Consider the following 24,234-nt stretch of genomic DNA (forward strand, 5'->3'; position numbering starts at 1 on the left):
TGGTGGCCACCGGTGAAGTGCCGGTCACCACATGAGACACCACGGGTAGACATCACACACTCGAGGGAGAAAGTTGGTAATTCATATTGTGCATCATCGTGACATGTATGTATAACATCGTTTCAAAGGTACACATTAACTAAATACTTGCATTGCCACTTACGTAGGAAATGTGTGTATCAAATTTTATCCTAGGTATACTCACTACAGAACGTCTTGCAGCTGGGGCACATGATGATGCAGCTGTGGGGGCAACACTTGTCGCACATGACATCTTTTCCCGCGGTACCGGAGAAGGACACCACCTGGTCCCTCCCATGGACCGTACACCCGCTGCCATCACCTTGAATTCCTTGGGTAGAGTCGCAACCGTTGGCAGAGTCACCTGAGCAGCGGCGCCAACAAATGAGATGGCACAAAAGACCACCATCGCAGCAGCAACATTGGCTACCAATTGCCACAACATGGCCTAGCTCGAATTGCGAGTTCTTGCCTGAGATTGTATGATCGGTATGTGCACTGTATTGCTGGTGCTGGTGACCGGTTATGACAAGAATTAACTACCTTGTTTATACACGAATTGACCCGAAGAACTTTATTTTAATGTTGTACCCATCGTACATAGTTGACATTCAAGTGGGTCAGTTGTACAAAACCCATCATGGGTAAGTACAAACCATGCAAAAACAATGACATTGAGTGAAGCTTGACCTACAAATTAACAAATTTAGTCTAGTCCACTCAGAATATGCCAAGAAAAGCAGAAAGAGAAAATAATAGAAAAACAACTAGGTTTTTCATGGTTCTAGCCACTAGCTAGTGTTACATCACCGCCTGCACATAATCGGCATAAAGGCGAGCCAATGATCCTATGGCTGACCTAGGTAGGCTCAAGAATTGGCTTTTAGACCGTTGGATGCTGGTCATGAAGTGTCTAATTAAAGATGTTTTTCCTTCTATAGTTTTCGAAGAGAATATTCTTTTAACATACAATCATATGAATTGATGTGCCATTTGCAAAGGAACCCTCCAGAACAAGACTATTTGAATTTTTAAATTCACATTAATCACGAGTACCTTTTGTTCCTTAATTGTTCAATACTCCTTCCATGAATACTATTTTCACTAGCGATTTTGTACTTATTTCACATGCTAATTTTTTGTTCAACTAGTTCTTCTAGTTCTTTGGGTAGATTTTTACTCCATCCATAAGTTCATATCAATTTCAATTACGTTGTATTTTTCCAACACGACCTTTAACTGTATTGAAATTCTGAAAAAAATTCTCTAAATAGTCGTTCCACTATTTTCCTGTAGACACACCCACTGATGCCCCGATAAATTAAACATAATCTAGAACAAAAACAACAATAAGAAGAAGAGCCCATGAAATGAGTGTATGTGCGTATATATAAGGGTCACTATGTTTTATAAAGAAAAAGCCCATGAAAAAAACCTGGAATACGTAGTTGTGCGTTGCTGCCTCCTATATTAAGGGTTACTTTTATTTCTTTTTCGGTTCGACATGTTGGTAGGGAACAAAATGTGCCGGCCCATCTTTGTGCTCAGCGTGCCTGTACACTTGATGGGACGGAATGCTGGCTAGAGAGCAGCCCGGATTTTATCCGACCCAGCCTACGGGCAGATTGTAACCGACTACTGTTATTTTGAATAAAGTCCGAACTTCGATGCAAAAAAAAATATATATATATATATATAAGGGTGATCCTTCCACGGACCCGAGATCGATCGTGCCTTCGTGCCAACAACCACACCGATCCAATCTGCCACAGTCGCGATTTAACAGCGATGGCCGGCGACGGATGGCGGTGGGCCGACCTCCCCAATGATCTCCTCGGCACGGTGTATCTCAGAGCCAACTCCGCGTACGACGGGCGCGCTTTGCTGCCGTCTGCACTACATGGCGCGCCGCCACGTGGTGCCACCGGCCGCTGCCGGCTCTGCCGCTGCTGCTCCTGTCGCCGGGAAGCGGAACGAGCCAACGGGAGGCGCTAGCGTACAGCCACGAGGACGCCAGGGCCGTGCACATCCCGCTGCAATGGTTCCCGTGGGGCGACCTCTCGTCGGGTCGCATGACGGCGGCTGGATCGCCACCGTGTCCCGCTCCGACGATCTCCTCGTCGTGAACCTCTTCTCCGGCACTCGGGTGCCCGTCCCCACGCAACAGAAGTTAGAGAGCGCAACCGAGTGCGCCTGTCCTAACTACTCCACAATGTGGAGGGGTCTTTTGACAGGCCTAATCTACGTAAAGAAAGTCATCTTTTCCACGGACCCTTCCTCGACCAGCTGCATCCTCGCTGCGATGACCCAGCTATGCTCTGTAGCTCTCTGCAGGGTTGGCTCCTCGGATGGTGATTGGACGACACAAGGATGGGGCACCATGCTCACAGACATCACCTTCTGCAACGGCGAGCTCTGTGGCATCCAACGCGGTGCACTCTTCAAGTTTGGCATCAACATTAACAAAGACGGTAATCCGGTGGCCAGCCCAATCCACCGCCTAAACATCGAAATGAATGCCTTGCACGCGTTGGAGGTGACGTCCCACCCAAGATACATCTTCCAACCGCATAGCAAGCTAGCAATAGCGGTGGAGGTCTTACCCGAAAGTCACGACCATAGCACTAAATTTTTCAGGGTCTTTGAGCTCGCCAATGACAACAAAATGTGGGAAGAGGTGATGAGTTTGGATGACTACACCCTGTTTCTTGACCCAGCTTGCTCCAAGGCGGTGCCCGTGTCGGTGATGGACCGGCGCGGTGGGGTGGATAGGAACTGCATCTACTACTCCGAGCAAGACGCCTCTCTCCACCACCATGTGGTGTGCTTACCAAAGTTGTACATCGGAAGCTGCACTGTGTATTGCCGGAAAAGTGAAGACGTGCATCACTTGCAGAGGATCATATCACGGGGATACCATTACCGCAGGTGGGATGCTGGTAATGGCCGTAACTGTTGCATGTGGCTTCTTCCTCCAGAGTTTTAGTTCCTCCTAGTGCATGTACCTCAGTTTTTATGTTTTCCATTCATTAACTAGAGGTATGCCAATAAATTGAACCCTCAATTCCAAAATATAAGGTGTGCAAATTTTCTAAAAAGTCAAATATCTTTATGTTTGATCAAGTTTATACAGGAGAAAAATCAATATCTAGAATACAAAGTCGTTGCCGTCCTATTCTTCATGAAAAGTATTTTCATATTCTATGTGTTTTGTAATTTAGATATGTACGTTGAGAGGTTTGAATTTTGGAAAAAGTAATGCACCTTATATTTTGAAATGGAGGGTGCAAATTATATATAGGCACCAGTTTCTGCACCATAACTTTATTTACCCAAAAAAGTAGGAGTTACAAGGTGGTGCGCTTGAATGCAAGGAAAATATTCACCATGAACAATGTGTTTCACATTTTTTTATGGTGTACTTGAATTTGTTTATCGAGAACATAAATAGTAAGTCTAGGTGCTTATATAATTCTTAAAAATATGCAATCTTGCATGGCTCTTAGTGCTGCTCATGCCCTATCTAAGGAAGGATGTTGCGTGGAACTGTGAAAAGTCACGGTTTGGGACTCTTGCGTGGAAGAGGGGGGCTACTCTCTCCCCCTCCTCTCCTCTCCCGCGACCGCGCCGCCCCCGCGGGCGGCCGGCCGTGCCCAGCCCTCTCCCCCGCGCGCCTCTCCCTCCCCCTTCCTCTCTGCCGCGGGCGACGCTGGTGGCGGCAGCCCCCTGGCTTTTCCCCTCTCGGGTGTCCGCCGGCGCGGGACGGGGCGATCCCGGGCGGTGCTTCTAGGCGGCGGCGGTCCAGCGCGGCGGCGGGGGCTCCCGGCGCGAGCGGGGACGGACTTCTGGACGGCGGCGTCGCCGTTGGCGGCGGGGTGACGCGGCGGCGGGGCGGGTCTGCTTCGTGGCTTCCAGGAGGCGGAGGAGAGACGATGAGCGACAGGGTGCTGGCGGCGCCATCGCCGGCTTGCTGCAGTGTGGCAGCGGGGCTTAGTGGGCCCGTTTCGGGCCTGGCCGGGCCAGGGGTGGCCTGGCATGCCCTGCTGCCGCGTCCAGACGGCTACCGCGACGGTGCCGGAGGTTCTGGCCCCCCGCACGACGGCGGTGGAGGTGGTTCCCTCCCGTTCGGCTTCGGTGCTGCTTCTCCCTCCGCGGGGCGCTTCTCCCCGGTCCTCTTGGCCTCGTGTTGGTGTTCGCAGTGAGGCAGCGTAGGTGACGGCGCAACCGCGATGGCGCATGGTGGTGGGCGGCGGTCTGGCTGGTCGGCTCCGGTCCGTGGGGCGGTGGGGATTGGAGTACGGGAGAAATCCTTGCCGGTCTTCGGCCCCGATGCAGTGACACTTGCGGGTGCCACCATTCCTTCCTGGAGGGTGTCGGTGATATCCATCCCCCACCTCCCTCCGCGTGCCGGGGAAACCCTAGGACATGTCCGGGCAGCAGCGTCGTCGGCGTCGCTTTCCTTCTTGAAGGTGCTGTTTTGTACGCGGTGGTCCGGAGCCTCGGGTTGTAGTGGTTTGTGTCTGGTGGGCGTAGCGGTGGCGGGTCATCCGCGCTCTGCCGAGCTGCCGTTGTTGGCATTTGCTTCTTCTTCTTTTTTTTGGGCTTGTTGTACTGTTCGCCCCAGCGATCCTGTATCGATGTTGGTTGCTTTGGAATACAAAGCGGGGAAACCTTTTTTTGATAAAAGTCACGGTTTTCAGGTACGTACGCCCAGATTGTACTGTGGATGCATGCTTTGCACTCGGATTATGCTGACATATATCTTTCCTTATATATATATTATTATTATTTTTTATATATATTATATTACATATATTATTTATTTTTATATAATAAAGCACGGATTGACTCCATGGGTTCACCATCACAATACGCTTCCCCAGTCGTAATACGCTTTTACGATTCGTATAGACAAAATCGTAATATAAACGAGGTGGTACTAATAGCATGTTCGTCCGTCCGTCCAACCTGCGGGGAGGCGACGCGGCGCTCGGAAGATGCGGTCCCGAGGCGGGGAGGCGGAGCCGGGGCTGCCGGGGTACGTGTTCGCATCGAGGGCTGGCGGCCTAATACAGAAAAGAATTATATGAGACCAGGTCTCACGGGCTAGCATGTGAGACCCACCCTGATGAATGACACGTGGCATTTACAAATCACAAAGCATCTATCCCACTCTTACTTGAAATCAGGGGAGAGAGATTAGATGCTTTATGATTTATGAATGCCACGTGTCATCCATCAGGGTGGATCTCACCTGCTAGCCCGTGAGACCTGGTCTCATATAATTTTTTTCCGCCTAATACGTGGCCTACACCACCACGGTCCGCGGGTTCCTGGACCTCGTCGAGGCCGCGTGCGCCGCCCACGCCGTCGAGTGCCGCCCCGTCCAGAACTTGCTCTTCTCCGCCTGCCGCCTCGCCACCATCAACGACCTCCCCAACCAGCTCTACGACGTTGCCTAGGACGTCATCCTCATCGACGGCCCGCGCGGGTGGGCATCCAAGATCCAATTTTCGTTTTGGGGGAATCAGATTTCTCGCTCGAGCGAAAGAAGCAGCTCCCTGAATCTCGTCCAGTTTTGATGATCGCAGGTACGCGGCGTCGTCGTCGGGTCGGATGTCGGCGGTTTCACCGCGGGCATGCTGGCACGGGCCCGGAAGGAGGAGGGCGCCTCGACGGACATGCTGGTGCACGACTACGAGCGGGAGAGAGCGGGCGTGCTCCAGGGAGTTCCTGTGCGAGGAGAACCGCGTGCGGGCGTCCAGCACGCAGTCGGTGGCCCACTTCGTCATCCGCGGTGGGAGTGCCGTCTGTCGGGATGCCTTCTGCGGTCGCGCCGCCGCCACCGACACCGCATCGCAGCCAATGATGATGTCGGCATGTGGTGAAAAAGGGGCTTAAGTGAAAGCTCGACCAAGCTGTAAAAATTCGGTGACAGGAATTGTTGTGCTCACAGCTCACGCCATGGCGTCTGTTGCCCCTTTTCTTACTTTACTTTGTTTTTCCCTTCGTCAACTTTTGACGATGCCTGACAAGAACCAGAATGGCAAAGAAGAAGAGAAAATAAAACACAGAACAAAGAATGAACGCCGGAGAGCACTACTGTATATTTTCCCCCAAAATATGATGGGCAGTGGTGTGCTTGTTTCTGTTTGTATTGATCGCATGGTGGCCACCACTTCACCACGCATCTGACGGCGACTGTTTTATCCATGAGGTGGAGGATAAGGTATTCACCTCTAAAATCACACTTCGTTTTCCTGTTTCCATCTGAAATATAGATTACCAATATACTTCTCTCACTTGAATTTGCATATGAAAGCCGTATAAAATACTTGCACCGAACTGTATGATTTGTTGAGCCAGGTGTTGAGTCTGATACGGCATCTTTATGCTTTGAGAGCAGTGCATCTCTGAAATTCACAGTTTTGAACCGAAAGAGACACATCTAGACAATGGTTGCATGAGTGGTTCCAGTGTCATATACGCCAACATGGTAAGCATGTCTTCTTGTCTGATTCTAAGTTAGTTGTAAAAGTATTCCATGCTACTATTTTCTGACCAGAATTGGCTACCAGGTTGGAGATTGGGGATCGGATGCTGCGCCAAGAACAAGGGACCAAGGTGCTGAACTAACAGCAGGGGGAGGGTGATTCTTCAGGTACTAACATGGCCGTCGACTAGAGAATTAAGTTAACCGTTTGCTTTACTCGAAGCTCCAAATTGTAGTTATTTTATTCGTTCACTAATTTGGTATAATCCTAATCTAGGAGGATTATGATTGTATGATATGAGACCCTGACATTTAGCAATGATAAAAGTCTGACATTGAATGGTTCTTTTCGGAAGTACAGTTGTAAGATCTACAATTCTAGCTTCGACCTTTAGCTGGACAGTACTAACTGGGCATATAATTGATGATTTATGCACAACAAGATATTCTGTTGTTTTTAGTTTTTGAATCAGATTCATCTAGCCCTTTGTTGACTTTCTAATTGTTCCACCCTCTACCTCTGAAACTCAGAAATCAGAGAAAGGTAATTGGCATATCCCTATCACTGACGAAGATTTGCTAGAGAGGAAAAGGACCAGAATGTTTTTTCTATTGTTGGGGATATACATAATACATATAGATATATTTGGACCATTTATAATTTCTTGCCAAAAATATTAACTCTGTCCAGCAGTGGGCAGGAATTTGCTGAACCTAATTGAATGAAAGATTGATGGGAATCCGATTGAGAACCTTCTCTAACTAAATAGACTTATGAATGTTGTTTGATTAAAATACTGATTTAAGAATTTGGCGAATTTATAATTCTCTACATAATCAATTAGTGCATTGTTAGATCATCAAGTTATCCTAGACCACTTGGGGACAATATCATCAGACATCAATTTCTTGCATACTGCAATAATGCAAGTTTAAAAAGCCAGTTTTGTATGTTTCTTATTATCTCTGTGTTCACCTAACTGCCAAGAATCATAAAAGGATGCAACTAATGAGGTAGATTTTTTTAATGCTTTTTTTTAAGTTTACGGATGTTGTATCTGATTAATAAAACATTGTTCAACCTTCTATGGGTCCACCTAGGGAGTTGCACAAATTGGGAACAACTTCCAGAACAGGCATCCAAGCATTTTGGTCTGCTACCAGTAAGCTGCCAGAGCAAGATAGCTGGGATGTCGAGTCCCTAGGGCAATGGTGAATCACAAATTGCCTGATGTTCGATGGGAAGCATCAAACAATACCAATGTCGAGTAGTAAGATCCGATTGTGCAGGCGATCAAGACAAGATAAGTGTGCGTGCATCCCCTTTTAGTCCAGATTTAGAAAAATATGATTTTTGCTATGATAGTTTCCATCATAGTTTGGTCCTTGAGACACTTCCATTGTATGCATGTGTGTTCCTTTTCTTTCCAGAGATATGCATGTCCATTGATTATTATTGGAATTGGTTCGACAAACAATGTATATGTGACAAATTTACTAAGATACTAATATGGAATGAAATAAATATCCGTGCTTTCTGACACAGAATCCCCTAGAAGGGTTAGGTACATATGATATGGATAGTCTTTTTCAATTTGATAAAATAAATCGACATCGTGTCTATTTTTCTTTGCTAAAGGGGTATTTCCATGTCGTATTGAATGATCACACTTAAATAAGGTGGTGAACACAGTGGAGATCTCGACCAGGGGAGGATAATTGGTGACATAGATGGAGTGCCGCATTGAAATAAAGGGCGTGGACCTGTGCGTTGTGATCGGGTGCTTTTTGTTTTCCCGTTGCAACGCACGGGCGTGTTTACTATACCTTATATATATATATATATATATATATATATATATATATATATATATATATATATATATATATATATATACTAATAAAAGAAATAGGTATTCTTAGTCCGTCATGCTATTTTATAGAAAACTCCCTGATGTTTCTGACATTAAACCCACAGTACATATCAAATGTTTTTTAGAATACTCATATCTTCTAAACCATAACTTCAAAGAAATAGGTATTCTTAGTCCGTCATGCTATTTTATAGAAAACTCTCTGATGTTTCTGACATTAAAACCACATTACATATCAAATGTTTTTTAGAATACTCATATCTTCTAAACCATAACTTCAAATTTAACATGTTATATATGGAATTTGATTAAATATATATATAGAATCTGAATATGATGTTATTTTACCTGTTAACCATTTAAAAAAATACTATCTAGGATGCAATCTTAATCAATAGTGCATTATCCGTCTTTCTTTCATATCGTTACAGATCCGGATTATGGATGAACATCTCAGCAAAATCAGGATTGGAGACGAAATTGAAGATCACTTGCCCGTTTCTTTGTATGTATTAAATCTACATGCAAGACATGTTTAAATAGAAGACATGTGAAATCTTGAACTTGCGCTTTTATAGGCAAAGACCATCTTTGTTTGGGCCGTAGCTACAAATACTCAGATTATAGACCATTTTTTGTAAATTAAGAGCGTGTGGTATTCTTTCTCCCGTTGCAACGCACGGACCCTTTTGCTAGTATGAATAAAAGGGGCAATACTTCCAATAGAGAAAAAAGGTACTTCGACTTCGATGGAGAAATAATAAAATTCTAATAACGGAATTGTAAGCCGCAAAAGTCCTAAGGCTGGTCATAGTGGGAGTAACTTAACTAGTAACATAGCGCACTTCAAGAAAATTTTGCTTATGTGGCAAGTAGTTAATGAGAGGTGGTAATATAATATGTTACTGTAACATATCGCTTTTCAAGACAAGATGAGTCTATAAGTTAATAAATGAAGCCATCTATGATACTATTATTATGTTACTTTGCATTATAAAGGTAGTGACACTAGTCTAAGTTACTCCCCACTATGACCAGCCTAATATTTCACATCATGGAAGTAGAAGTTGTTGCCGAACCTGCTGGTGACCGGTTCTTTCTTCGTCTTTCTTAAACAGCGTGTACAGCCAGTTCATCAACAAACTACTATTCCCGATGAGTTTCGTGATGCACAGTCTATTGGAGGTCGTCTTTCCCCATTCCTCGTCCAACCCCTTCACATGCATGCAGTGGTCAGTGGTGTGTTCAACGGTCGCAAGGGCCGTCCGGATTCCCAAATGAGCTCACTGGTGTGATTAAACTGCTCAGCTTCTCCATGCATGCACCTAGGAAGTCGATCCGTCGAGTGTAAACACGTTCCACGCGCATTGATTCGAGTGAATGAGGCACAGTGCCATCGCTGGTTCTCTGCCATATAAACCCAAGCGCCAGCCGCCGTCCCGTCTCCGTCACTAGAGGTTTGCAGCCATCTACTTCTAAACATTGAGAAAATCTCGAGGCTTCCGCTCCATGGACGGCCCCGACAAGCTGAAGTGTGCACGCGGAGGCGGCATCGGCGGCGGCGGCGTTGGGCATTCCGTGGACCGGCTGAGCGCCCTGCCGGACGACCTCCTGCACGCCGTCCTTTCCCGCCTCAAGGCCCGGCAGGTGGTGCGGACGTGCGTGCTGTCAACTCGGTGGAGGCACCTCTGGCGCTCCGTGCCCTGCCTCCGCATTGACCAGCTGGAACTGCATGCCGGGGTGGCCGGCAAGCGCGCCCTCATCGAGAGGCACAGCTTCAAGAACTTCGCCCACATCCTGCTGCACCGCCACAACGTTGCGCTCCTAGAAGAATTTCGGCTGCGCGTAGACTGTGGCAGCTGGGATGCTGACAGCGGCTGGGTCCGCCGCGGCATAAGTCAGGATGAGACATGGCCTTGCCGGCTCAAAAGGTTGCATCTTACCAAGGTGTATTTGGACAGTTATTCTTTCAGGCTGATTTTGGAGGCTCCTGCCCTTGCTTCCCTCCGCCTTGCCGGGCATTTTTGTAGCAATTATTCAGATGTCATGAGTCTGACGACTGTGACGAGCATGCCATCACTTGTCGATGCATCTATCTGTCTGAGGACTGTGAGAGAGTTCAATTACAACAATGAACGAAACGGCCTAATTGAGACCCAATCGTCTTTTCTCGACGAGCTATTCAATGTGACAAGTTTACATTTGTCTTGTTTTGGGGTCATGGTACGTACCTTCTCTATTTCTGCCTATCGGTATCCCCCCATTTATTCAGCTTACGTCTCCTTCGCCTATGGCCTTTCAAAATGAGAGATTGAATTATATGTGTGTTGCAGTTTCTTGTCCTTGTTGATGATGCTGCTCCTCCTACTCCTCCTCCTCCTCCTCCTCCTCCTACTACTACTACTATAAATCAATTTAGTATGTAATATTAATTCTTTTGTACTGTCAACAGCTCTCGGATCCCGGACCTAAAATCAAAAAAGAAGAAAGGAGATAATGGAAAAGGCTCACTCATATTCCCAGGACATGGCGACTGTTGAGTGCAAGAACCTTAGGCTCACTGAAATCATATACTGGGCTGATGATGTCCACCTATTGGTCAAGTTTTTGTTGGGCATGTCGAAGAATATGCCAAAAAATAAGATCGAGATCACTAAAGTTGATTAGCAATACCCTATCCATATGTCAGCTTGTCTATCGTTTGATGCCTTCCTAGTTTAGATTTCATATTGTATTGCAAGTTTGCATTTTGTTCTTTCTTTAAGTCCAAGTTGTGTCTTATGGAGTTTACGGAAGGATGTTATCTATCGTTTGCTGATTTCCCAGTTTGCATGCCGTAATATGTATAATCAGGTTTACCTTTGTTCTTTGTTGAAGTCCAAGCTTCCATTGGGACCTTCACATCTATATGATTGAAGGTCGTGTGTTATGAAGATCACGCTCTTGATTTTTCAAGCTATGTTCTGTAAATGATCTTCCTTAAGGTGATGCGTACTGACATACTCACACAATGTTGCATATACTACTGCAAATTGTTATTTTCCTGGTGGTTTAAATGATTTCGTGAGTGTATTTGGTCGGAAACTCGGGACACACAACTTTCCAGAGTGTAAAAATATACTTGGTACAGATCTATAATAGTCAATACATTAACTAAACGGGCCGGTTAAACATAGTTCACCATGTTGTAATAAGTTCTCCCTCTAGTGAAGTAGTACCACTTGTGGTTTCCCTGGGGAACCGCCTCATCACATAGAATGGCTTCGGCTTGTTTGCTACTGTGTCTAGCTCAAATGAGCTCCGCATCATGATCCTCTTCTCCAGCACTCGGGTACCCCTGCCCGTGAAACCTGTGACTTAAAGCACGGATGAGTTGAGAATCAGGGAGCGGTCGGTCACACGCTCCCCAACATCAGCTAGTGCATCGGCGAGCTGGTTCAAGCGGCGACAGTACTAGGAGATGGACATGACGCCTTGTACTGTGGCACGAAGTTCTTCCCAACATGGACAGCGCGACCGGCAGCAATGTCGCGGAAGAAAACCTACAGCTCGTGCCAGAGTTGGCAGGTTGTGTTGTTTGGTGACTGCACCAAGTCATAGAGGTCGTCGGAGATCATACCTTAGATCCAGAGGACAATAGTGATATCGTCGTTTCTCCCCACAACATTTTCGTGCAGTGTGTCAACGTCCTCCTCGATGTGGATCTGCTTCGACCTGGAACTTGGAGAGAACGAAGGCAAAACAGCTGCCGCTACTTGGAGTAGATGTTGGCGCGGATGGAGAGCTTGAAGGGAAATAGGGAATGGAGCTTGCAATGTTAATATGGTGCATCGATGGAGCAGGGACGGGAGGCGACACCACGGCGGACGACGGCGTGAGCGCTGGGAGATCTATCTTGCCGTCCTGCGTGCGTGCGACTCGGCGGCGGCCTCAGGAGCGTTTCATCTTCTTCTTTTTTACCAACAACACCACGACGCTGCTACGTCTCCCCTAGTGCGCTCGATCGTGGGGTTGTGTTGACTCGTGCGTGTGTGCGTTCTGGTAAGGTAACCCATCAAGGTTTGGGCCTTCTTCTTTTCACCGAGCTGCACCCCGGCCCTGGAAAAAAGCCTACATAGCCTGTGAAAAATTTCATGCCCGGGGCCCAGCTCCGCCCCTGACCGTAGTCGTCGTCAACCGAGAAAACTTTACTTCTGAGTTTATTCTACATATCAGTTTATACATATTCATAATAGCAAAGTGAATTTTTGGTCCCTAAACTTATCATGAACTAAGGTTTTGGTTCCTAAACTTCTTTTGTGCACCCTTCATCCCTCCACTCTTAATATCTACTCCAGTATTCGTTGGTCAAACCCAGTCTTGACTTGACATGGCATATAGAGTACCAGAAACTAGAATTGTGGTGGTACAAGCCACATGCACGCATTACAACCATTACAGCCATCCCACTCCTCGTAATGGTATCCTCGTGACGTGATCCTCTCCAAATGGCGCCCAACTTTGCTTTGGCAACAATAAACGGTGCAACTACCGAGGTCCAACCTTGCTAAGCAATCCTTGTTGTTGTGGGGAGAGGAGTGTTGCTTGGAGTAGTAGATACGGTTACCCTCCACCCCACTGCGCACGTTGGTCACAGGCATGGGCATTGCCTTACAACACGCTGGACCTAGAAACAAGGCGTAGCCATCCAAGCTCATCACCTCTTCCCACCTCCTGCCGCTGTCAGAGAGCTCGAACACCTTGAAAATTGCAGAACTACCGAGGCTAATTAGCGGCCAGATCTCCACCGCTATTGCTATGTTGGAGCGCAGTTGGAAGATGTATCTTGTGCCGGGATGCGCGTGCAAGGCATCCATCTCAATGACTGGCAGGCGGAGGGGGGTGGCCACCGGATTGCCATCTTTGTCGAAGCTGATGTCAAACCAGAAAAGTTCATTGTGCGTAATGCCATATAGCTCACCGTTGACGAAGGCAATGTCCTCTAGCACCAGATGTCCATATGCAATGTACCTGCTACACCCTCGTGTCCTCCACCTTCCATTGCTCCCGACACGGCAGAGCGCAATGGAGCACTGGTTGGTCATGGCGGCGAGGATGCAGCTGCTCGAGGAAGGATCCGTGGAGCAGATGATTTTCTTGACGTGGAGAGCTCTGCCGCACCTGCGCGAGGAAGTGAGAATAGTGTCCCTCCGGATGGGCAGCGGGCACGCGCACACAATTGCGCTCTGTTGCTCAGAGAGCGGGGCCCGAGCGCCGGAGAAGAGGTTCACCAAGAGGAGCTGGTCGGAGCTGGACGCGGTGGCGATCCAACCACCGTCGTAGGATCCGACGAGCCGGTTGCCCCACGGGAACCACGGCAGCGCGATGCGCAGGGCCCTACCTTCCTCGGGGCTGTACGCCCTTGCCTCCCGGTCGCGCAAGCTGTTGCCCGTGGTCGCGAGCAGCAGCGGCAGAGCCGGCAGCCGCCGGTGCCACAACGCTGCGGCGCGCCATGTGGCGCAGACGGCGGCGAAGCGCGCCTGGTCGTAGGCTGTGGCGGATCTGAGGTAGACGGTGCCGAGGAGGTCGCCGGGGAGGTCGGCCCACCACCGTTTGACGTCGGCTCCGCCGTCCCCGGCCATCAGAGTTGACTGCTGACCAGTTCTCGATCGTGAGTTGGATATTCGGGGTGGCTCGTACGAAGGTAGTACATATATGATTGCATGCACGTAGAGGTGTCAAAGACGGTTCCGTAGCTTGTTGGGTTCTGTTACAACACGATCGAGCAAAGCAACGCGACGCGATCTCCTTGTTCGATCCGGCGTTCAAGACGTCACGCGCTCACATCAGCCTACCGGAAACGACTTTTGACCGAGTCGAACTCCCCATTAATCTGGTCGCTGCTTCTTCAACCCAAGATCCTGAAAAAGATTAGCCGATTCTGGGCATCAGCCTGGAGCGAAAACAAGTCGCACCCGGCCTAGGTGGCCCACCTGCCCGCATCATTTTTTTCTATTTGGCAAACATGTGACCTCCGTTCACACCAATTGATCGCTTGACTAATTTGGCATTATTGTCGATCATTTTTTGGCGTTGACAGGTTCACCTCACCTACTCCTAGTTTTTTTCCTCGCCATGCCCCCATCCCCGTAATACATTTTCATAATCTCAACCGATGCCGCATAAAATAACAGAAATGAAATGTCCCGAACGTTCAGAATTTGACCATGGCAAATCGAACGTTTTCGATGACAACCTTAGTGATGCGAGGATGACAAGTTTGACATGGATGGCAATTTCCCTTGAAAAAAATACACTGATCCCTGATTTACCATGCTTGCGTCACTAAAATTACCAACTGAACTTGCCATGCTCGCGTCACTAAAATTACCATTGAAAACATTCGATTTTCCATGGTCAAATCCCAAACGTTCGGGCGTTATCAACATATATAGAGTAACTTGAAATAATCTTCCACAAATCAATACTTTTCTTTCCTTGTCCTATACATATGTCCTTGAAATAAGAAAACAACATCCATTAATTTATGGAAAGTAGCATCTAACGTTGAACGAAACGATCACCTTAATCATCAAGAGTATCATCCTTTTTCGGTTTTGACTATAGCATGAGTAGAGTGGTAAATACCTCAGGCGAGGATTGTTTTATTTAGGGAAGTATCATTTATGTGGTCTCCACCTAAAATCCATCGTTCCCTTTTCATCATCTTCACATTCTGCCACATGATCCCACCCGACAACGTCGATGTGGAAAGATCCATAGGGGGAAAAAGCACACTCACGACATTTCTATTATTAATTGCCTAAGGCACTCATAATTGGTAGTGAATCGCTAAAATAAGTCTTCCCCCTTGCAACACATGGGCAATCAGCTAGTTGTTAGGAACATATACATTAGCAAAAGGAAGGAAGAAAATGAAATTGAAGGTTTAAGGAAGGAAGGAAATATTCGGTCGACCGTGTGAGTGTGTATTCTCCAGGACGAGGTGATTGTGCTGGACAATGCACATGGCCGATGTCTAGAACCTTGAACCCGCCGTCACGGCGACACCAGACCCACCCATGTATTATGTCTGGAATGCTTCATGTCGTGGACTATCATCATCATCGTCATCACCCTGACGCTCGCCTTTTTCCGCTACGCTCACACATCCACGGCCGTTCAAATATTGGTTGCCATTTGTTTAGTGGTGAGGATGGTGGGCATCACATTCAATTTCTTGAGTTGTGTTCATTAGCTACCAATTATGTATTCATGGGAATACCACGCGAGTAGATCCCAAGATAATTTGTTGAAGTATGAATGATGCATTTTCCGTTTTATGTCGTGAGTTGGCTTACCCTATTTTCACGGTCCAGTTCCTCCATTTTCTGTTTTATAGCGTGGTCTGTTTTATGAATGATCCACGCCATGCCGACACCAATGGAGGAATCAGATCACGCTACAATGCCACCTTTTGATGAAGGGGCCAATCCCCACCACCTCGCGTGTCGCTTACCGCCTCCCGATCACCGCCTCCTCCACGCTTGGCCACCGAGGCCGCCCCAGCCTAGGTAAGTGCTTTGCTTCCACCGGTATTGTTGGATAGATGAGAGGCGCCCCACCGCGTTGGCCAGCGGCGCCAGCCAAGAGGGCTTGGGCGGCCAAAAGGCAAGTCTGCGGCGGTTGCGCCATCCTTCACCGCATCATCGCCGGCCTCCTATATGGAGACACCCACGCCATGTTTCATGGTGATACTACCGGCCTTCTTTCACTAAACTATGTTTGATCTTCATGTTAGGTGAACCTTATGTTGCAGGACCGGCCGGCAGCATGACCGACCTCGTCTCGTGCCTGGTGTCGCAGGACGGGTCGATGGAGGCCAGTTTTGGTCGGCCTGGTGGGTCTCGGTGCTGGGGGACGCCCAGGGGTGCGAAAGGCGGGACCTTTCCGCTCGTCACTTTGGTGAGGGTACCGGCGGGCCTCAGATGAGGTGGTGTCAAGGTCTTGGATGCCGGGGTGGCGACCCTGGTGGTGGTAGCACGGTGCTCTTGGGAAGAGCCCGTGGCTTAGTGTTGCCCGGTGGCCAAGGCCGTGTGGGCGGCATGGTAGCCGGGGTGTGACGTTCGGTGGCGATGAATACTGGTCGGGGTGAAAACCTGTTCTATTTTTGGACGGACTAGCGGCGGCGAAGGCGTCGCCGCGGCTCTCATTGCCCTTCGTGTTGCTCCAGAGGAAACACTGGTCATTGGGTCAGGCGGTGGCGGTGCTTCGGTGTCGTAACCTTCCTGAAGGCACCGCCTTGGAGCACATGGTTCATCATATGTAGCTTCATCTCTTCGCGGTGGCATGTTCACGGTTGAGGCCCTCGATTGCTCATGTAGTGCTAGGGGTGGCGTTGATGTGCTCAGCGCCTATGTATTCTGTCCTGGGTGTGTGCATGTGTTCTGGTGGCCTGCGTTTGTACATGGTTGTTGATGATCATTTCTTTATATATAAAGCGGGGCGAAAGCCTTTTTTGGTAACCTTATGTTGCATGCTTGATCTCGATTTGTGATTAAATCTTTAATTTGAGAAGTGTGTATTTGAAATGATGTTGACTTGTTCAAATTAAAAATGTAATTGTTTAAATTACTACCATGTGAGTACTTTTATACTCATAGTGTTTGTACAATTATATCTGGAGGAACAGAGTGGTTTTTTAATATTGAAGATCTGTTGGAGCCTCCATCCCCAATAACCAGAAAAGTGCTATTGGGGGAGTTTGTTTGGCGAGTTGTTGGAGATGATCTGACGCAATAACATGCATGGTTCAATATACCTTGATTTATGGGTGGCTCATATTAAATATTCTATGAGATAAGAGGGGCCATCTTAAAAAAAAACTCATACTCTTTCTGTTAAACCTCTTGTAGTGGTATTATAGCACTATGCATGCCAACTAGGCAATTTACTGAGGTGGCATACAATCAAATAAGAAAGAAGATGCTCAATATTATATCATGAATTCGTGATACCATATCATAATAAATGATGTGCTACTATATGTGCTTGCATGATAACAAATAAAATTATTTATGATACTAACATATAATACTATGCAATACAAAATTCGTATTATATACTACCATGATATACATATGCATATAGTTCAACATTGGCGACATAGGCTGCTTCCGCGACCAGAGCAGCCGCAGAGCTACGAGATGCCGCGCCATGGATCGCCGGTGCATGCGTTGCCTGCAGTGGCGTTGGAGACATGTCATCCATTTATAGTCTCTGTTCTCAACGTACGTGTAAATTCTCAATGAGTGCTAGCTGAAGTGTTTTTTTTTATGTACCTAAAGTACAGTGGATTATAGAAAAAAATGTTTTTTATTCAATCGCTACCTAATAATGAAGGGATGAGCATTTATGCCCATCCGTCGTAACTTTTGCAGAAACCCCCTGCACTTCTTCAAAATCAACCCACGGTACTATGTTAAGTGAGAAAAAATGATTCACTTTTTTTGGAAAACCCCCTGATCTTTTAGTTAATCAACCCATCGTCCATCTAGTATTTTTGGGCAGTTTTAGTTTATTTTTTAAAATATCCATATCTTTTAAATTGTAACTCTAATTTAGATATGTTATATATGGAAATTGATGAGAAAAATGTGTACAATCTAAATATGATGTTATTTTACCTGTTAGATATTTTATTCAAATGAGATTCAAATGCTTTTAAAAAATATTCATATCTTCTAAACCCTAACTCCAATTCTGACATGTTATATATGAAAATTGATTAGAAAAATATGTAGAATCAGAATAGGATGTTGTTTTACCTGTTAAACAGTTTTATATACTATTTAGGGGAAAACCTTAATCAATAGCGCACGATTCGTCATTCTTCTGTAGCAGTGTACATCCGGATTAGAAACCAACACCTCAGCAAAATCAATTTGGACAAGAAAGAAACCATGTATAACCATGCATGCACGCCTGAAGAAAACTTCCTAGTGAAAGTTAGTTAACCCACCGTCCATCTATTATTTTTGGGAATATTTAAATGTTTATTAAAATATTCAGATCTTTTAAACCATTACTCTAATTTAGACATGTTATATATGAAAGTTGATTAGAAAAGCATGTACAATCTAATATGATGTTATTTTCCTGTCAAATATTTTTTTAATGTGATTCAAATGCTTTTGAAAATATTCATATCTTCTAAACCCTAACTCCAATTTTGACTTGTTATATATGCAAATTGATTAGAAAAATGTGTAGAATATGAATATGATGTTGTTTTACCTGTTAAACTTATTGAAATACTATTTAGGGGACAACATTAACCAATAGCGCATGATTTGTTTTTCTTTCATACCGGTGTACATCCGGATTGGAAATCAACACTTCGGCAAAACCTGTTTGGAGAAGAAAGAAACCATGTATAACCACACATGCATGCCTCGGCGAAAAAGTAGATTTCTCATTTAATGTGGAGAGAAAGAAAGACACCTTAGAATTGACCACATCCAAATGTGTTGTGATTGTTTTAGCACTAAGGCCACCGTCGACAAGAGTGAGAAGGAGAATAAGCAACAACATAGATGGGATGCACGTGGACCCATTAAGGTCTTCAATCATGATTTTAGGGGCATGTGATTATTTTCCCGTTGCAATGCACGGGCCGTTTTTCTATGTACCTTAAGTACAGTGGATTCCCTTCCGTTAATTCATCCCGACCTAACTCTGGTATGAGCTCATAGCATATAAAATACTATCTGCATAAAAAATCCAAATCAATGAAAACAACATGATAAAATAATGTAAACTCATTCGATATGCAAGGATAAAAACATCTTCTCCATGTCACCGGCAAAAAAATGAACTACAATAATTTTATTCGCAAAACTCCATGTTAACCAAAAACACACACTCTTGATGATCCGAAGCCTCCACCTCTCGACGCAAAGATAGCAGCCGGAGGCAAGTGGATGAAAGTACCTTCCGTGGTGACGTCTGTTATTCATAATGCTCCCTTAAACCCTGTACGCCTACGATTGAATTGATCCTGCCACTAAAGCACGTGCGGGTCGGTCATGCCTCTGGTGACGCGTGGGAAGTGGTTGGGGTACATTTCTCACACTAGAAAAAGAACAAAAAAGAATGCCGAAACACCACAATTAATGTTGATCGTCACATCTAATTGCTGTTATTGGGAGCAAAGTATATACGATGGATGTTCAGTACTTACGGCAGTAGGTCATGCAAGTTGGGCAGACGACGAAGCACTTGCCGGGGCAGCTTCCCCGGCATTGCACATGGCCGCCTGAGATGCAGACTAGCGGCGTGTCCTGTGCGGCCGCGGGTGACACCGCGGCGCACAGCACCAGCAGCACCGCGGCCGAGGCGACGCTCCCATCCACAGCGACGTTATTGTTGCTCAGAGTGTGATGCGTGGATTATTTGCTTTGCTGCTGCTATGGGGATTTATAGGCCGATCGTGCTTGTGCTTCGGATCAAGCGCCCGGACGGTTGACTGGCATGGTGGGTGAGACTAGCCATAGTGGAGAGTAAACATACTCCCTCCGTCCGCGAATAAGTGTACATCTAGTTTTTGTTTTAAGTCAAAGTTTTGAAACTTTGATCACCTTTATAGATGGAAGGAGGGAGTAGTAACATACTCCGTTAAATTCATGTGTGAAAGGAGCTTTCAATGATATAATTTTCACATTATGCATGTCATGCATTATTAATCTTGTCAATAGTCAAAGGCGGTCTTAAAAAACGCATTAGGCCCTATATAGATGGAAGGAGGGAGTAGTCTATGTTACCACCTTTATAGTGGGGAGTAAACATATATGTGGTGTCATGCAACACTTTATTTATTAGATATAGACTTATCTTGCCTTGATATGTGTGATGTTACTCATACTATTAGGCTGGTTCTAATGGAGATTATAATGTACTATATGATACTACATCTGTAATGCCTAGTATCATATGTTGGTATCATAGATGACTATATATAATTATTACCATGCATGATACAAAGTAACACATCATTTAATATAATACGGTATCATGATATGATACTATAGTTGACATGCATGATACTACTTATGATACTCCCATTACGGGCAGCCTTAGTAACTAGTTATGTTACCACATTACTCTCTTTCTTCATTAATTACTTGCTACATCATCAATTTTACTTAAATATGTGTGATATTACCACATATGTTACTCCCACTATGGATAATCTGAAGAACAAGCGTGCCATGCATGCAGCTCGTTTCATGTGCTTGCATGCACTTTTTTATTGCAAGATCGGAAAATGCATGTGCCACCAACACCCCAGCAGTCACATTCACACGTAAAGCATCGGACTTCGCTTCGAACGCACATTCCGTAACCATGCATATGTGCATGCCCCGCTACTCCCTGAGCAACCGTGCAAAGTAGTGCTAATAACCAAATACGTCTTATATTTTACATGAGAAAAAAAACTTAATTTTTTTAAACATCAGTACAGACGGAAGCGCTGCACATACACTCAGAAATAATGCGAACAACGGGACTTGAACCTTCATGGGCTGAAGATAGCACTGTCCCTCTAACCATCCAACCACAGATTGGTTCGCAAAAACATCTTATATTTAGGAACAAAGAATTGTATTCTCTGCCAAATGCTGTATGGACTATCCTCTGGAAGAAAAAAAAAAGATTATCCTTTGGAAGCTAAGCATCCCTGCAAAAAATAATTTTTTTTGGCATTGGGCCTTTCACGATATTTGTTGGGTTGGACGCCACGGGCTGTGGGCACCTCATACGACAGTGCATACCAGTGTGTGCGGTCATATGGTTGGCCGTATTGGGCTCTGTTGGCCTTTCTGTGCTTCCCACTTGATTTTCCTTATTTCTCTAAAAAAAAACTTGATTTTCCTTATCTTGTCTTTGCTCTCTTCCATATATGTGCGGCCATTGGGCATTTGTTGGCATCACTGATACAACAACTGCATGGGTTCCCAGAGCTAGGACTGCAGGAGGTAATTGCTACCCCAGTGCTATCTTTGGTGGTTGAGGTCTGAGGAGGCAGGTCACACATGGAGAAAATTACGCCAATTATTAGAGTAGACAAAAAGACATTTGAAAACCAATTTTGTTGATCAAGTTAACACTATTGGATGGCCGCCTAGTTTTTATTATCTCCTTGTCAAATTGTAGTGTAGATAATATTTTTTAAATCAATTTTTTATCAAGTTTATGAAAAATACCCACCAACATTTACAATATCAAATCAATACTACTGGTCATTAAAAACTATTGTTTTGTATGATAGATATTTGGTATCATAAATAATTATATTTTTTCTTTGAACTTCATCAAACTTTACAAAGTTCCACTTTCGTAAAATATTACTGGGTATGCACGGTAGGAAGAGAGTTGCCCGTATGACTAAGGGTCGTTGTCTGGAATTTGGATGTGCCGATAAAATATATAAATATATATGGGGTTTCTCCAAAAAGATCCATGTGCCTTATTTATATGACACTTTGTACATGAACTTAATTATTCGGGTCGGAAAAGTACTTCAACTATCACTTGATGCAACCATCGAGATGCTGGTACGGCGACCAAATCTAGCAACCGCGCAATCAGTGGAAAAGATGTCCGATGATACATAGCTGGTTATGCCGCCCATCACCGGCATGCTAGCGCTCACCCTAAGCTTGTTAATATAGTCAGAACGGTACGTTTGACCAAGGACGCCGTGCACATCGTCGGTGAGGTCGTGAAACTTGAAACCGATGTCCAAGTGAGCCAGACAGTCGTCCTCCGTGACACCGTAGTTGTGGATGCGAGAGTCCTTCTCCGTGACGGGCACCACGCTGGCCATGATGTCAAACACCCCCTTGAGCTGCACTCTGATGCCATTGGTCGTGGCGGTTCTCGTGATGGTCAGGCCTGCCACGGCTGCCGACTCCCAACGCGCGTCGAGCTTGGCAGGGAGATCGATGGTCTCGTCGTCCAAGCCAATCTCAAGACGGTCGACGCGGTTGCTCCATTTCACGGTCCTCTTGGCACCGACGAGGAGGCGGTGGTCCGCGAAGCGGATGCCAATGGCCTGGATCCAGGTGAAGTTACGACCCGTGGCGGGGTTGTGTGTGCCAATGAAATGGGCATTGACATGGAGATCAACATCGGAGAGGACGCAAAAGTCCTGGTCCTTCTTGCCGTGGAAGTAGAAGTTGTTGCCGTCGCCACCGGTGAAGCGCGGGTCGCCGCAGGAGATGCCCGGGTAGTAGTCGCACACTTACATGGCACAAGTAGCTAACGTTACCACGTGTAGATAGATAGAAGAAAAGAATCGTGGTGGCAGTGTGGCAGAGATTAACTAACTGAAGGTGTTTATATATACTTACTGCATAGCGTCTTGCAGCTGGGGCAGAGGACGAAGCACTGGTCCGGGCAGCGGCTCTCGCACTTGGCCATGCACTTCCTCTTGCCGCAGTACTCCCCCGCGTCCCGCTTCCCTAGTAACGGTCCCCGTGGGGTTATCATGGCGAAGTTGGACGGCAGTCCCGCCCCTGCGGCGGCGACGGCGCCAGCGGCCACCAAAGCAGCTGCGAAAAGACCTACGAGCTGCCGCGCCATGGATTGATCGTCGGCGCGCCTTGATATACCGGTGTTTGAGATGGCTGTATGGCGTTAACGTGGGCTGTGGTGGCGTTGAGGAGTTGACGCCAATTTATAGCTCCATGTGTACGTGTCGACTGTCCATGAGTGCTTGCTAAAGTACTTTGAGATTACGAAATTTGTTCTCTCTTTAGGTAGTTTTTTGAGTTGACATAGGGAAAAGGTGGGTGGATTCCCTCCCGTTAATTCATCCTGACTAAACTGGTGGCAGCTTGCCACTGGTTAGCGAAGAGCCCACGTTACATTCATGAAGCAACTCCAAACCCAAGTTACCACTCCGGTACTCCCTCAGTTTGGAAGATAGTGTTTGGGATTTTCGTTCCAGTATTGAAAATTAAAAATTAAAAATTCAGTCATAGGTAAACAATTCCAACAAGAGTACAAATATAGGGCTGCATATATTTTCTGCCCATACGGGTCACATGGTTCTCATACTATTTGTTTCTTTAACACAGTACAACGCTGAAAAAATAGGCCAAATATATTAGTGTTTCTCATACAATTATCGGCAAAACTATCTCTGTCTCTCTCTCTCTCTCTCTATATATATAACTTAAAAAGAATGTAAGGTTCCATGTTTCACTTTTCTTCCCACCACCCCCTCGTCCAATCTTCCATACGATATGCAATCACCTTAATTTACTTACTTTCTGAACAAATTCCACTTTAATGTACTTATCAAACTTCTCATCAAACTATAAGGTGAATAATGAACAAGATTTGATAAATATTTATTTATTATTGCATTAATGGGTACATAATCAAAAGCTAACATACTACTGGAATATTTATATCCCGTTGCAACGCACGGACATTGTCCTAGTTATGTAAAAAAAAAAAAACTATCACAGGAATCAAACCATGTTGTTCAGTCCATATGCCCAACTACCCTGGCCCTGATAGACAACTTGGGCCATGGCCTATGAGCTGAATACCTGGTTTTGGTTTTGCCCAGTTTTGCTGGTGGATCACGCAAAATCTATATCTTACTTGTTGTGAGGTGGATATAGCACTCACCGTGACTGGGCCAGCCCAATAACTTGTGGGTTTGGGAACCATTTGTGGCAGAGCTGGAAGCGGTTTTGGCAAAGTTACCTTTAGTTTTGCCTCGATCATACACGTTTGGTTTTCTCTTTTTTCTTTTTCTTTATTTTATTTTCCCCCTTTCCAAGTTTTGAA

The 24,234-nt window shown here is 45.9% G+C and overlaps 2 protein-coding genes across 2 annotated transcripts; both read right to left on the minus strand.

Moving 5' to 3' along the window:
- Positions 1 to 12,779: 12,779 nt before the first annotated feature.
- On the minus strand, positions 12,780 to 14,009 carry LOC109756546 (uncharacterized). The gene has a single exon (XM_020315395.1). The coding sequence runs from the start codon at positions 14,007 to 14,009 to the stop codon at positions 12,780 to 12,782; it is 1,230 nt and encodes a 409-aa protein (XP_020170984.1).
- A 7,351-nt stretch (positions 14,010 to 21,360) lies between these two features.
- Positions 21,361 to 23,056, minus strand: LOC109756549 (uncharacterized). The gene is made up of 2 exons (XM_020315398.3): positions 22,782 to 23,056; positions 21,361 to 22,671 (listed from the first exon to the last, which is right to left on the minus strand). The coding sequence occupies exons 1-2, from the start codon at positions 23,011 to 23,013 to the stop codon at positions 21,950 to 21,952; spliced, it is 954 nt and encodes a 317-aa protein (XP_020170987.1). The 5' UTR covers positions 23,014 to 23,056; the 3' UTR covers positions 21,361 to 21,949.
- Positions 23,057 to 24,234: the final 1,178 nt, after the last annotated feature.

Source organism: Aegilops tauschii, chromosome 3, assembly GCF_002575655.3.
Source record: "Aegilops tauschii subsp. strangulata cultivar AL8/78 chromosome 3, Aet v6.0, whole genome shotgun sequence".
Classification (NCBI taxonomy): Eukaryota; Viridiplantae; Streptophyta; class Magnoliopsida; order Poales; family Poaceae; genus Aegilops; species Aegilops tauschii.

Coding starts and splice junctions, on each gene's coding strand:
- LOC109756549 (XM_020315398.3), bottom strand. CDS start 23,013: ATGGCGCGGCAGCTCGTAGGTCTTTTCGCAGCTGCTTTGGTGGCCGCT. Junction 22,672..22,781: donor CAGCTGCAAGACGCTATGCA/GTAAGTATATAT, acceptor GTGCCATGTAAG/TGTGCGACTACTACCCGGGC.
- LOC109756546 (XM_020315395.1), bottom strand. CDS start 14,009: ATGGCCGGGGACGGCGGAGCCGACGTCAAACGGTGGTGGGCCGACCTC.